This window comes from Leptodactylus fuscus, chromosome 10 (genome assembly GCF_031893055.1).
Source record: "Leptodactylus fuscus isolate aLepFus1 chromosome 10, aLepFus1.hap2, whole genome shotgun sequence".
NCBI classification, from domain to species: Eukaryota; Metazoa; Chordata; class Amphibia; order Anura; family Leptodactylidae; genus Leptodactylus; species Leptodactylus fuscus.
The window spans coordinates 18,735,034-18,751,067 of NC_134274.1; the positions used below are offsets into that span (position 1 = coordinate 18,735,034).

The 16,034-nt window shown below is 40.8% G+C and overlaps 1 protein-coding gene across 2 annotated transcripts in view; it reads left to right on the plus strand.

The window, feature by feature from the left end:
* The window catches only part of ADGRA1 (adhesion G protein-coupled receptor A1), a 342,093-nt gene that overhangs the window by 300,671 nt on the left and 25,388 nt on the right, over positions 1 to 16,034 (plus strand). For both annotated transcript variants that reach the window (XM_075258484.1, XM_075258485.1), the window contains one exon: positions 2,867 to 3,012. In XM_075258484.1, the coding sequence (XP_075114585.1) occupies positions 2,867 to 3,012 (146 nt within the window). The remainder of the gene's footprint in view (positions 1 to 2,866; positions 3,013 to 16,034) is intronic.

Below are 16,034 nucleotides of genomic sequence, written 5' to 3' on the forward strand. Positions count from 1 at the left end.
GCTGTAAGCCATAATCATTAACAGAAAGAAACACTTGAAAAAGGTTCACTTGGTTTCTAATGACTCAATATAATATAAGGGGTCACTTTTTTCAATTGAATTATGAACTACTAAAAAGAAAATAACTCTTTGATATTCTAAGTTATTGAGATGCACTTGTATATAGTAGCATAGTTAAGTTGTCTATGGTGATCATGTTTGATTGTCCACGTGAATGGTGGCCATGTTTTATGGTCCTTGATGATTGTTCGCATCATGCTTACCAGGTTTGATTTTTGGGTTGATGACACTTGGTTGGTTATACCCATGGTAACAATGTTTGAAAGTCAACAGGGATCAGTTTTAGTTTCCATGTATATCTCTCGTGACCATATATGATTGTTCATGGTTTCATTGCTTGATTGTCAATGTCAGGTTGGTTGTCCTTGTCTATAGCAACCATATTTTTCTTTTTTTATTATATATATTACATTATTTGTCAGTATGGGTTTTATCATAATATTTGCAAGGTGTTTCACAAGGGAAACTTGAAGAACAGTATAATGTTGATCTAAATGAACATTTTATGACTTGAACCAATAATACAGTCCAGATAAAAAATCTCAAGGAGATGTCTTCAGTTCCAATTTTCTTCATAACTGTTGTCTGTGGGGACTTCACTAGAAATATCACAAATTATTTATGGATCATGCATGCTATATTTGTGCTACTTCTACAGCATCTCTTCAGGACAGAAAAGATACTGGGTAGGCTAATATGTTTTATAACAAAATGTTTAAAGAGACCAATATAATTTCATTTGGAAATACTTGAGAAATTCATGTGTAGAAAATCCTAAACTGGAGACTTCCTTCACCCATTACTCTGTAAAACTGACAGCCATCTTTATTTCCAAGATGTAAGGAGAAGGAAGGTTTGGGGCAATGGTAGCAACCGGCAATAAAAACATACTGATCTAGAGCCATTACTGTGGTCTTCCCCATCAGGCTTTGTTTAACTGGCTGGAGTGATGAGATCAAAAAGATGATACATGACCACCAAAACCAATTATTTGAACCTGGACTACCCCTTGTCGTCAGAACTTTAAGTTTCAGACCCAGTCAGTGATCAGCCTCATCATTAAGAATAGGTGGAACTATAGTCTTTGCCTGTAATTGTCTAATGCAGTGGTTCTTAACCTTGTTTGAGGTACCGAACCCACCAATTTCATATGCAAATTCAACGAACCCTTCTTTAGTGATAAATCAAACATGATTTTTTTCCAAATTCAAGACATAGGTATATGTTGGTTTTTTTTTTTACTGGTACACAAAATGAACCGTGCATAGGGCCTAGGGTTCGATCGAACCCTGGTTAAGAACCACTGGTCTAGTGCTTGTAGGGTTCTACTCTTTTTGGCTATTTCTTCTGGTTTACCCTCCTTGACTTTTGACTTGGAATTGGTGTTGACCTCTTGGTGTTGACTTCTGACTTGGACTTTAGACTCTATTCAGATACTAGGTTTTGGCTACTATCTTCTCACCAGTAGATTACTCCCTTTTTCCTCTTATTAGGCAACTGGTTTTGTTGGTTTATTTTTTTTATGTATTGTTCCATACATCATTCATGTAGGAGCTGGGGGTCCAACCTAAGAATTGACCTTCACCTCGATGGGCCGTTCCAAGCTTCTTGCTCTGACTTAATGATCTAGACACTCATGTTTTAGAGAGAGGTCCTTGTGAGGCCACAAATCCATGGAGTGATGATCGGTGTTTTATGTAATAGCCCATGAATGACTCTCTCTATCAATATAATGAAAAATGTAACTAGTGCAGTACAGAAAATAACACAACATATTCATTTATACTCATTTCATAAAGCCAGATGCACATATAATAGGAATAAAAGAATATTGAGGATTGGCTAAAGCTCTAATTGCAGTTTCCATGGCAATAGCTAACAATTATTCTCCGAGCACAGATGTTAACATCCTGCCAGGACTGGTATTTTGATTTTCACATTAATAGCATTCATAAAAGTCATTACAACAGCTCGCGGATAGAACAGCTCCTTGACATATAGGTAGAACAGGTTCTGTATACTGGAACTGATGGGAAATGTTATGTTGATGAGTTTCTTTTAAATTTATATAAATGTGAGTACAATGTAAACAGTGGCCAAGACTTGTATAAGAAATACAAGGTTGATGAGACAAAGAATAATCTCTGCAATGATGGTCGTAGTTTGGTTTATGCAGCATTGTACATGAAAACCTATATAATGGATGTCAGGCCATCAATAGCCCATCAATGAGGGTCCAACTCTTGGAAACCCCACAATCCTAACTTCGCTTTGGCGGTCAATATATAATTCAGAAATCTATAGTGAAGGTGAGAAACATTGTGATATACTTTATTAAAGAAATGGTTTCTTCACTTATCTCATTTGGTCCTTATACAATAGAAGTCTATGGAAAGGGGAGAAGAAGAAAAACACAGCTGGGTAATCAGAAATTATTATTACTCATTTAGTGCTGTAGATAACCTCATATCTTGGTCACTCTGCTCTTCCTCCTCCTCTGCTCTCCATAGACCTCATTGTAAATCAACCTGCTTGTGTATGGAGAATGGACCAAAATCACTCCGATAAGTAGTAAAGACAAAAGTCATAAAGACCAGCAATTTTCTTTTGTGAAGTATATTGCAAAGTTTATCCTCTTCACCTGCAAAACTCAATTATGGAAAAATAAATACCCCCCTAGTAGTGACCACCAACAGCCAGAATTGATTCAATTAAAGGGGCTATGCAGGATTTTCAGAAAATGGATAATATAAAATAATAAAATAGTACTTCCTTATTAACTCTTTCCTGTTTCTGATTTCTCCAGGTTGGCATTGTCTTGCATTACTCCAGCTTGTGCACGGTGTTATGGATTGGTGTGACTGCCAGGAACATTTACAAGCAAGTTACAAGAAAACCTCCACAAAACCAGAATACTGACCAGCCTCCATTCCCAAAGCAACCTATGCTCAGGTATGACAGCCTTTGCCTTGTGTATGGCTTAAATGTTTTACCTAAAGTAATATCAAAAATGTATTTTCCAATGTTAAAGCTTAGTGCCGACAGAAGAACATGCCATGACCAATGTAACCGTGCACCAGGGACTATATATATAACATGCCATGACCAATATATATATATATATATATATATATATATATATATATATATATATATATATATATATATATATATATATATATATATATATATATATACACACTGTGTGTGTGTGTATATGTGTGTGTATATATATATATAATATAGTTCATCCCCTATGTCTAGCACATACTCCAGACAGGGGGCTAACAGACCTACTTCATAACTGGTCTGTAGGGTTGAGCGATCAGGATGGGCTGGAAAATGATTGGAAATCCGATTTTTAAAATCAATCCTGAAATCTCAAGATAGTCTCAACCCTACTGGTCTGGCTTCATAGGTGGGTCCTTCTTGCCCTGTTCTCCTTGTGGGTGGGACTATGGTCTTGTGCTCTCCAAGAAACCTATTGAGATTATCGGTCATGCCTTGTAGGATCCGAACTCTGTTTTCACTGATGTCATTTCATTGACTGATGTAGATAGTTGGATCTTATTTGGAGCAGGAGATATTTTGTAATCCTATTGTTGGAAGTAATGGAGGAAAATGCATTGTGAAATAGCGCAACCCTTAAAAAACCAAAAATAAAAACTACACACATCATCTCAGAAACATGAACACATGTAATTAATTTGAGATTGGTAATGACCATGACATGTGGAAAATCTCAATCACCCCTCAGCTCTATTTCGTCTCTTGAGATAATTAGCTTAACACATAATTTGTCATTTCTATTTAGCTCTTCTTGTACTTTCCGCCTGTAACCTCAAAACACTGGTAATATTCAGAAGCAAAGACGCAGCAATATGTAGCTAGGAATGCTGACAGCAGGCAGATCAGACTGGAATCGTAGATTCCGGAATACGAAGTGTCAAAGGAACATGTTGTTTGTATCAAGTGAGGATCTCCGGCCCACTAGGATCTTTAAGAGACTGAGTCTAAGACTAGTGGAAAGCCATCTGACATGGCGCGTAGTAGTGGTTGCAGAGGTAATGCATTGACTATTATTCGTTGGAGTCACAATTTGGGAAGAATTTTGGACTGGATTTGATCGTTGTCGAATCAATCCACGCATCTACACTCATTGATATCCAATTAAGAATCAAACACCCAGCACCCTCACTGATCAAAACAATAAATTATACAGAGCCAAAAATATACAACTCCTTACAGTGCATAGTGGCCAAAGCCTGGTTATTGCAGCTTAGCCCCAATTCACTTAGTTCCACCGAATTGATGACTAAAGATGAGCAAACTGGTTTGCAGTGAGCCTGGTTCGTTACAAATCTGCAAATAATTTGGGTTTAACCTAACCTTAAGTTTTTGGGCTTCACTATACATGACTCATTATAATACCCTTGGGTCTCTACAGATCCTGGGAAGGTACGTAAAAATTAAGAAACACACTCGCCTTCCCTCTTCTCTCCCGGGCTTTGCTGTGGTGTTTGGTCTTCTTTCCTGCATGTCTTCTGCCCTCTTCTTTGATGTCAGTAGCCGGAATACCGCTGAGACCTTTGATCACACGGGGTTGTTGACATCATACGGGGACATCAATGTCCTGATGCTTTGACCCAAACATCATGATGTCTATGTCCCCGGCTAAGGTGCAATCACATCCGTTAGATCTGACGCATGGTCAGCGACATCACAGAAGAGGCATACGAAAGATGAATGGGTGCCATAGAACTTGAGCATGAGTGGTTTTTATTTTACCTCCCTGGATTATTATTATACCCAGAGTATAATAATCCTAGTTATGGCTCAAATTGAACAAGTTTGGGAGAACATCTTGAATACATGTGAAACGAATTTCGAGAGGTTCACTCAACACTATCGTTGACCAATCGTAAGAATAAAATATCGATACCAAAATCTTAGAAAAACCTCTATAATATTGGTGGACTACTTGTACATCATATGTATGACACCATACTGTGGACAGTTTTTTATCCATACTGTACCAGGAAAGAAAATTCTCTGCATAGAAAAAATTGGCCGAGCATTATTCCCACGGCCTTCACCGTATTATTCCCTTACCTAAAAATAAGAAGAAATGATTGAGTTAATTTTGCCTTTGTGAAGTTAATTGCTCTTCCTCTGGCTGTGAGTTTGGGTCCCCACTTATCAGATTGCTATATGCTCTCGCAACGTGCAGTTCTGCTCTGTGCTAATTGTAGACGGCATTAAATCTTTCAGATAGAGCTTCATAGTTAAGCTGAAGAGACATGATTGAATGTGACTGCCCAGCGACCGAGTGGGCTTAAGAAGTTAATGTGCCATGTAACACGAGCTGAGCTTTGTTTTACGTGACATTACGCAGTACTTTTCTATACCTGTGCCGGAAAACTCTAGGTTCCTTATTCTAGATTCCAAAAAATTTGATACAAAGTCTTCATCTCCACTGAATTTTTAGGTTTAATTTTGTAAAAACTGACTCATTGAAGGTTTACAAGTTATATACATATATTGTGTATGTGGATGGCTAGTGAGAGTCTTATCAATGGGCCATTCAACACTTACTAACTCCAGTTGGCTATTCTTGACTTCATTCGGCTAATCTTTTCGACTGATCTTGTATCTCACTTATCAGGTAGATGAGGGGCCTGTTCCAAAAGAGAACGGAGGATGTGGCTCTAACTGGGCCTTATAGCAAAGGGGGTCCAAAAGATCTGTCTTCCTATGTAAGGAGGTGCAGGATATTTGGGGACTATAGATGCGTGAATCAGTTCATACTGACTTGGATTTGACCTGAATATTCCAAATTGTTAGTTTTTTAACAAAACTGAACAAATGGAGATCCTTCTCTGGCAAACTAAAATGGCCCCCGCATTATACACTGAGGTCTTGTGCTGAAGCAGTTTGCCTATCTCCCTTTTGGGCCTCCTCGCAGCATCTAGCGCTCTCCTGTCTGGCATTGGCCCGGGCTGAGCAGTGATCTTGCTGATGTCATGACTTCATGGTGCTCAGCGTGCCCATGTGACCGCTGGTGGTCCAATCACAGGCCTCAGCAGTGACCCTGGGCATGTGACATCACCAGGACAGCGCTGGATGCAGCAAGGAGGCCCAAAAGAGGTAACATATGGTAAGTATGAATGCCCCGGAGTGTAATAATTTACTGCAATGTAAGTCACGGCTATTTCTTTCAGTTCATCTGACACTAAACCCAAATTGTTCAGTATAATCCGAGAGCTGACAAGGCTTCTTCACTGTAAGCACTGTGATACTGTGTAATAGCCTACCCCAGGAGTTGGTAATTTGCTGTAAGGACTGTGAATCTGTGGAATAGCCTTCCTCAGGAGTTGGTTCAATACTGTAAGGACTGTGAATTGTGAATCTGTGGAATAGCCTACCCCAGGAGCTGGTTCAATACTATAAAGACTGTGAATCTGTGGAATAGCCTGCCCCAGGAGCTGGTTCAATACTATAAAGACTGTGAATCTGTGGAATAGCCTGCCCCAGGAGCTGGTTCAATACTATAAAGACTGTGAATCTGTGGAATAGCCTGCCCCAGGAGCTGGTTCAATACTATAAGGACTGTGAATCTGTAGAATAGCCTACCCCAGTAACTGGTCACAGCTGACAGCTTCAAAAAAGCATTAGATGACTTTTTAGGGCAAAATAACTTTGATGGTTATAGAAATGTTTAGACTTTTCAGCCGTTTCCCTTCCTCTGGTTGAACTTGATAGACATATGTCTATTTTAAACAGTACTAACTATGTTGCCCAATATTTTGCCCATCCTGTCTGCACCACTGTAGCTCCCTCTACTGGCAGGATGAGCAGCCGGGTACTACAGAAGGGGCACTAGCTCAGCTGGTTACAGAAGGTTCCATTCTTAGAACAAAAAAATTCCACTAGAGAACATCTTTAGAGCTGAATGAAAGGAATCGATGGCAAGATTTCTATACCTAGAGGCTGCGTTACCCATGTCAGACATTTCCCATTACCATCCACTCGGCCCCGCACAGTATTTACACAATTTCTAATGAAAAGAGCTGGGAACAAACAGAGCAGATAGATCTATGTGCCCAATGCATGAGGTGGATTATGTTTTTTATGCACCGTTGGGTCTGTGAATAAACACGAAATCCCATAGGTATTGCTAAAAGAAATTTGTATTTGCTGTTTATTATTATGCAGCAGGAAATTATCTCTACTGCTCCGATACATGCAACCGATGAACGCTATTCACAACATGCTCTGACAACATGAGGACACAAAGGGAGAAGGCGCCGGATATTCAGCAGATTTTATTCTGCTGGAGACATTATTTTCCATTGACGTACAATGCATACTCATTACATCTGGGTATTCACAACTGTTTGGGGGAAGGTCTGAAGATAGAATTAGCGCAGAAGAAGAAATCTTACAATTTATCTTAACCCCTTATGGATCAGGACAGTTTTTGGTGTTTTGTTTCCATTTTTTCTTCCCTGTCTTCAGAGAGTCCTAACTTTATAACTTTTTCATAGACCTATCGGAGCTTGTTTTTCCCAGGATGAGTTGTATTTTCTAATGGCACCATTTAATTTTCCATAGAAGTGTTGCAAAATAGTAAATTTGTGGGGTGGAGTTGGAAAAAATTCCAGCATTATATTGTGTTTTTTTTAGTTGTTTTTTTGTCGACACTGCATATTAGGGGAGGTACCAAAGCGACGGGCCCACAGGATGATACACAGCACTAAAGTGCTGCGGGAAAAACAGCGGCAGGAACGTATCATGGTTCTTCCCGCAGCGCTTTGAACAGAAAGTTTGAGTTTTTCTCCACAGACTCTCTGTTACCATTATATCTATGGGAAAGCCGCCGGCGTTTCCGTAGATATAATTGACATGCTGCGATTTCCAAAAAAAACAACGGTTTTGGAAATCGCAGCATGTCCATGCTTCGGTTTTAAATGCAAAGTGGGCATGCTTCAATCCCATTCACTTTGCAGATACTGTAAAACGCCGGGGGGTGGTATTATCACAAAGAGCAGACAACCCATTGATTTACAGTAATTCCTAATTTCCTCTATGGTAGCGCTGTAGGGAAACAGAACACTTTCTGTAAGATGATCATTGTGTGCCTGGAAGACAACTATTCCACTTAATTTTAGTCCAGAAGATTTCCGTGGCAGAGTTGGCATGGTGGGTCCCACTGCCATATTCACCATGTGCACCTAGTTTTGTATATGTAGTAACAGTCCATAGTACCTTATTTGCACTCTTTTTAACCCGTATATAGTAATTTCACAGTGTGATTTGCCTGGTCTTGTGGCATCTCTGTGCTGGTACATGCTCTCGAAGGGGTGACGATCATGAATGGAGCCTATCCAAACCATTGACCGCTTCTGAAATCTCTGAGTCTTCCAAGATCTCCATCACCGGTCTCTTTTTATTCTCACATTTGTTATGATGTCAAATTGAGGACTTTATTGTTTTATAGCAAAACAAAGTTTTGCAGTCATGTAGCAATTGACCTCTGGTGAATTGTTCATGACTTTTATTCACTCTGTCGCTCATTGTTTATCCAGAATCAGTGAAGTGCGTAAGGAGTCTTGGCAATGGCAGGGAGAGCGGCAGAGCGTTGTTCCTGCTCCTATCAGAATGACTTATTTTGAGACAACATTTATAAAAGTACTATGTAAAAGTCTGAAAATATCATAAATGTCTTACATGTATGCCATGTTAAAAGTAGTGTAGACATTTGTGTACGAGATCAGATATTGCACTTATATGTACCAGAGGTGTCGCTACGGGGGTTCAGAAGTAACTATATCTTCTAGACCCTGGACTCTGAAGATGGTCCTCTACCACTTGAAAAGATGTGAAGATGCCAGTGTTATAATATAACACTTACTTGGAGGAAGATATGTTGGGCAGTCCTTTGGACCCCACCAATTCCAAGAATGGGAGTCCCGATAACTATTTCCATCAATGCTAGAAATTTGGCACATTCAAGGTCATCCTAGTTGCAGACCTGTGGCAATGGGGTCCCTACCGATCTGGCAAATGTCACTATTATAGATGAGCGAGTACTGTTCGGATCAGCCGATCCGAACAGCACGCTCCATAGAAATGAATGGATGCACCTGGTACTTCCGCTTTGACGGTGGCCGGCCGCTTACCCCCCCCCCACCCCCCCCACCCCCGCGTGCCGGCTACGTCCATTCATATCTATGCGAGCGTGCTGTTCGGATCGGCTGATCTGAACAGTACTCGCTCATCTCTAGTCACTATCTATTTATAGATTACTTTGGCTAGGAACAAGGGATGTGACTCGTCCTTTGGGAGCCTTAGAGGTCCATAGGGTGCCCCCTTCCAAGGTGAAGAGACCAGTACTATAAACAATACATTATAGGGGGCCTGGTGAAGATTCTGCATTGGGAGCCTCACGTTATGCTTCTTTTTTTTAAGAAATCCTTTATTCTCATAAGATCTCATAAAAGTTTGGGGTACGTCTATGGTTAGATAGGCGTGGGCCTTGTTACTGTATAAGAAATGTGTCCTATCAACTTTTTTTTTTTTTCTGTTCGGGGCCCATTTACCCATCAAACTTTGAGACCCCCGCTATGATATGGAAGAATCCTTGCATCCCGACATGGGACCCTACAGTATGTGTATTTCTATTAGGGGGCTGAAATTTAATAAACATCCCTATTACCCTGCAGAATCATCATGTCTTAGCCAAGCCGGGTAAGTTCCAAAAATAACAGGGGATCAATTAAGCATCCTTTATCATCCTTCCAGATAAGAACGAATCTGAATCCCTTTCATTCCTCCGACTTGCTCACACATAGGCTTACGGCTTAGATCATGGGGGTAAAGTCAAGGAGGAAGCATTTTATATTTGCAGAAATAAGGACATCCAGCCAAATCCATATGACACAAAAGCCTTCTTTGAATTACAATGAATGTTTTATACAATGGCTCCACGCTTGCTGTTAATGTTCCCATTGAAGATCTCGAAGTGGAGTAATTCCTTCAGAACATGGCATGTCACACACAGGCCTGTCAAGATGAAAAGAGTCTGTGGTTCTATCACATTCTGATAGCGCTTCCCGCTGTGCGGGGCCAATGCTATGTGCTGCTTTATAGCGACGGTCTGTGTGGGGAGCCTAATGTACCGCGGCCCCTCCAACAGAGTAAATATGCCTAATAAGTATTGCGTCAGTGCCATGCACAAGTTTCCTTCAACTCCCACGCCACAAGATGTTCCTCAGATCCCTCATCCGTGCGAAACGATCGCAGGTGTGCGATTATTATTACGTTACAAATCAAACCTTGATAACAAAATTGCACTGTTAAGTTGCAGATGCAACCTGTTTAAACTGGAAGGAAAGCATTAACCGTTCACAAGACAAACGCGTTTCAATCCGTGGGAAGAAGAAATCAAGGGACATTTCCCGAGCTGCGTCTTCAAGAACACCCAAAAAGACTCAACTTGTGGATGTTTTTAATATATTACAAGTAAAACGAATCTCCAGCACTTAGAGGGTTCCACCCATACAAATCTATAAAAATAAAATGCCCAAACTGCTCTGTAAAATTAGAAATAAAAATATATTGTAGAAAAGTTGATTTTTATTTTTTTAAACTGCTCGTTGTCAAGTCCCCTAAATGGCCCCCACAGTCTGTCTCATAGATGGTCCCATTCAGTATAATGTCCCCTAAGTGGCCCCACATAGTCTAATATAACATAGGCGGTTCTATTTAGTACAATGTTCCCCTAACTAGCCCCCCACAGTCTGTCTCATAGATGGTCCCACTCAGTAAAATGCCCCCTAAGTGGCCTTGTACAGTCTAATGTTCCATAGGTGATTTTACTTGGTATAATGTTCCCCGAACTAGCCCTCCACAGTCTGTCTCATAGATGGTCCTACTCAATATAATGTCCCCTAAGAGGCCCCATACAGTCTGATGTTCCATAGGTAGCCCCACTAAGTGTAAAGTCCCCTAAGTGGCCCCATACAATTCCCTAATGGAAAGAAATCCATCTTTAAGCCGGGGCCCCATGGGCTGAAAATGCCACGATTTGCCCGCCGTGTTTTACAGTAACTGCAAAGTGGATGGGATTTTTGCAAATTCCATGTCCACTTTGTAGTGAAAACCGCAGCACGGACATGCCACGATCTCCAAAACAAGTGCGGTTTTGGAATTCGCAGCATGTCAATTATATCTATTGAAACACAGCTTCCCCATAGATATAAGTATCAGTCCGCGGAGGAAAACTCTGCGCACTTGGTTTAAAGAGGACCTTTCAACATTTGGGACACATGCAATTTAATATCCCGCTAGAAAGCTGACAGTGCACTATTGGCTTTCCCTTTCTATGCCCCTGGTGAAGAGCTATCAGTGCCGGTACCGTACGACAGCCTGTCAGGAACGCCCTTCCTCACAGTAGCGCCTATTGCGCTGTAATGTGAGCAGTGAGGAACGCCTCCTCCAGTACTTCTCTGTGGACCAGTACTGTGAGGGGAGTGAGCATTAGCCTTAGATGGCCCTAAAGTACTAGCAGTCCTCAGTCCAACTTTTGCACTTCAATATATTTTTTTCACAAACACTGCCACCAACTTCCAAAGGCGGTATCTGGTATTACAGCTCATCCCTATCTGTATGACGAGCTAAGCTGCAATACCAGACACAGCCTTTGGACAGGAATGGGGCGCTTTCTATAAAAGAGCAGACCTTTTTTTTTAATGTAATCCTATGCAGACGGTTTAACAATACGCGCTGTAGAGGAAGTGTCAGACATGTCTACACAGTTTCTGTTCTTTTTACCCTCAAGCCATGACTAGGACATGCCATACTGAATTTGTCACACATCATATTTGTCTCAAAGGCCTCAACCTGTTAAGATTGATACAAAGAGACCAGTGTTAGCTATTTTCGGTGTTTAGGCGAAAGTGGTATGTTTCTTTCCTTTTTTTGTTTTCCGAGCACTGTAACTTTTAATTTTTCAAGCAATACAGTCAAATAGTCTTGTACATTGAAGAAAAATTCTATTTTTGTGGGGTTTGTCCATTACATTTGCAGCAATAGCATTTTTTTTTCTTTTCTTTTTGTTTAATTGTATATTTTTCTAAAAAAAAATTCATTTTTTTATCACCTTTTGTAGTCCTACTAGGAGACTTGCAACCCTCTAATTGCTCATACCCTGTATAACTTCTGACAGCCATCCTTTTAGCCTCTGGTAGGATCTAACAAGCCTCCGTACATGGCAGACCTTGGGGCCATTGTTGGGCCTCCAGTTCTGCCTGACATGGTAGATGGTCTACCAAACGCTCAACTCCCAAAAAGACATATAGAGTGTCTTCAACATGGTGTACCCCAATCATAGTGTTGCAACCAGTGTGGGGGTCATGCTATACAACACCTGGGGGCAGCTACCGTTCTATGTTACAATTTGCTCCTGCAAGAAAAACAAAGGAACTAGAGATGGGTGAACTATCTCCTACCAAGCTGGTTTCAACCCAAATATTCCAAATTGTTCAGATTTTTAAGAACGGAGATTCATCTCAGGCAAACCAAAATGGCCGCCGAATTATATTCTGTGGTCTCTTTAGATCCCACTATATAATAGGTGGAGGGCCTAGCTGGTGCTCTCTCTCCACCTCCTTGGTGATGCCATGTTCTTGGGGAACCGTGGAGGCCTGCGATTGATCCAACAGCAGCCACATGGACTCGCCGGATGTCATGAGGTCATGAAACTTGGAGCACCCATACCACTACTAAGACCCAATCACAGGTCTCAGAGGTGACCCTGTAGGTGTTGCTATACTGCCTAATATAGCTACATAGTTGTTGGCAGTGGCGTAACTAAAGTCTTGTAGGCCCCGTTGCAATCTATTGTCCAGGGCTTCCTACCTCATCCCTACAGTGAATTCTTGATGGTGAGGGATGCTAAGGAGTTTAATCCCCCTTAGTGTGGTTAGGGTAATCTGTGGGTCGTCTTGGTTTATGGAAGCTGTAATCTCAATACTGATGCCAGTGCCTGTGGGTCCCCTAAGGCTCCTGGGCCCTGGTGCTATTACACCTTCTTAAGTTGCACCCCTGAGTGTTGCTAACCTATCTTGGGTAGAGACAGTGGGGGATATGTATGAAGAGTGGCATGTTGACCACCAGTCTTCATAACCTCTTCTCCAGTGGAAGAGCCATATCCTTTAGTTTGCAACTTTTTTTACACCAGAAATCTGTTGTAACCACTAAAATAAATCTCCCCCACTATATAGATCCATCTACGATAAGCCACCAAAGGAAGCCATCTAAAGAGGTTAGTACCCTTTATTAATATAGAATATGTTCCTAAGGGGTTATGAAGTAAGAACACTGGAGGAGACAATTCTCATTGTCACACAAATGTGGATCCGAGCACAACAAAGAAGTTAAATATAAGCCAAATTCTTTAGCGTTGACTATTTTTAGCCTATTCAACAATGGGAGCAGAAAACAGAAGCACCAACAATTTACTGAAGAGCTTCTGCAAGAGTCATTTTGGCTACAAATGATAAAGCCGAGCTCTTAAAATACACTAATCTTCACAATTAGGCTAGGCTTCACTAGCTAGGCTACACTAGGCTTCACATTTAGCCTGGTATTTGACTGACATGTTTCCGAGTGAAACTGGTTAGATATTTCTGCCAAAAAAATATCTTAAAGGAACACTCCAGGCAAGACTCGCAACGTCGTATGCTTAGTGTGGGGCCCGAGGGGACGGCACATGGCACAGATTTCATACGTGAACCTGAAATATTCTCTTATTTTACATACAATATAAAAATTTTTACAGTTTTTTTTTTTTTTTTTTTTTTAATTGTATTATGGAGGTATTTTTATCCACAGAATATGATGCGTAATATCGTGACACACACCGCTTACCAATCGCGTATAGAGGCCTGTAAGGACTCTTAGTCCTGCCGATAAAGATCAGGTCAAATGGCTTTAGCCCTTTAAGGATGCAAGGTGGTTTGCATGTTAATACTTGGCAAGCTTTTTTATATTTACCTACCCAAAAAATTCTTAACTTTATTTTTCTGTAGGGGCTTATTGTTTGTGTGATGAGTTGTACTTTAATTAGACACCATTTTGGGGTTATTTAATGTGTTGGTCCCACTAAAAGCTGCAATAGTAGCAATTCACAGGGGAAAATTGATGTATGATTCAGGTGACCGCAGATAAACAGCTTATATTGGGGTGTTATACAGGGTTCTGGTGACAGACTGTAAGAAGGCTTATTTTCAGGCATTCAATTAGTGATGACTAAGGACCATGGTTACCCCTGATGATACTTAATAAGCTTTAGCCCTTCTTTGTACCACTATATTTTTAATTATTCCTGTACTGTGACATCACTCTGTATTATCCCTGTACTATGACATCACTGTGTGTATTATCTCTGTACTGTGACATCACTGTGTATTATCCCTGTACTATGACATCACTGTGTGTATTTTCCCTGTACTGTGACATCACTGTGTGTATTATCCCTGTACTGTGACATCACTGTGTGTGTTATCCTGTACTGTGACATCACTGTGTGTATTATCCCTGTACTATGACATCACTGTGTGTATTATCCCTGTACTGTGACATCACTGTGTGTATTACCTCTGTATTGTGACATCACTGTGTGTATTATCCCTGTACTGTGACATCACTGTGTGTATTATATCTGTACTGTGACATCACTGTGTATTATCCCTGTACTGTGACATCACTGTGTGTATTATCCCTGTACTGTGACATCACTGTGTGTTATCCCTGTACTGTGACATCACTGTGTGTGTTATCCTGTACTGTGACATCACTGTGTGTATTATCCCTGTACTGTGACATCACTGTGTGTATTATCCCTGTACTGTGACATCACTGTGTGTGTTATCCTGTACTGTGACATCACTGTGTGTATTATCTCTGTACTGTGACATCACTGTGTGTATTATCCCTGTACTGTGACATCACTGTGTTATCCCTGTACTGTGACATCACTGTGTGTATTACCCCTGTACTGTGACATTACTGTGTGTATTATCCTGTACTGTGACATCACTGTGTGTATTATCCCTGTACTGTGACATCACTGTGTGTATTATCCCTGTACTGTGACATCACTGTGTGTGTTATCCCTGTACTGTGACATCACTGTGTGTGTTATCCCTGTACTGTGACATCACTGTGTGTGTTATCCCTGTACTGTGACATCACTGTGTGTATTATCTCTGTACTGTGACATCACTGTGTGTATTATCTCTGTACTGTGACATCACTGTGTGTATTATCCCTGTACTGTGACATCACTGTGTGTATTATCCCTGTACTGTGACATCACTGTGTGTATTATCCCTGTACTGTGACATCACTGTGTGTATTATCCCTGTACTGTGACATCACTGTGTGTATTATCCCTGTACTGTGACATCACTGTGTGTATTATCCCTGTACTGTGACATCACTGTGTGTATTATCCCTGTACTGTGACATCACTGTGTGTATTATCCCTGTACTGTGACATCACTGTGTGTATTATCCCTGTACTGTGACATCACTGTGTATTATCTCTGTACTGTGACATCACTGTGTACTATCCCTGTACTGTGACATCACTGTGTGTATTATCTCTGTACTGTGACATCACTGTGTGTATTATCCCTGTACTGTGACATCACTGTGTGTATTATCTCTGTACTGTGACATCACTGTGTGTATTTTCTCTGTACTGTGACATCACTGTGTGTACTATCCCTGTACTGTGACATCACTGTGTGTATTATCTCTGTACTGTGACATCACTGTGTGTATTACCCCTGTACTGTGACATTACTGTGTGTATTATCCTGTACTGTGACATCACGGTGTGTATTATCCCTGTACTGTGACATCACTGTGTATTATCCCTGTACTGTGACATCACTGTGTGTATT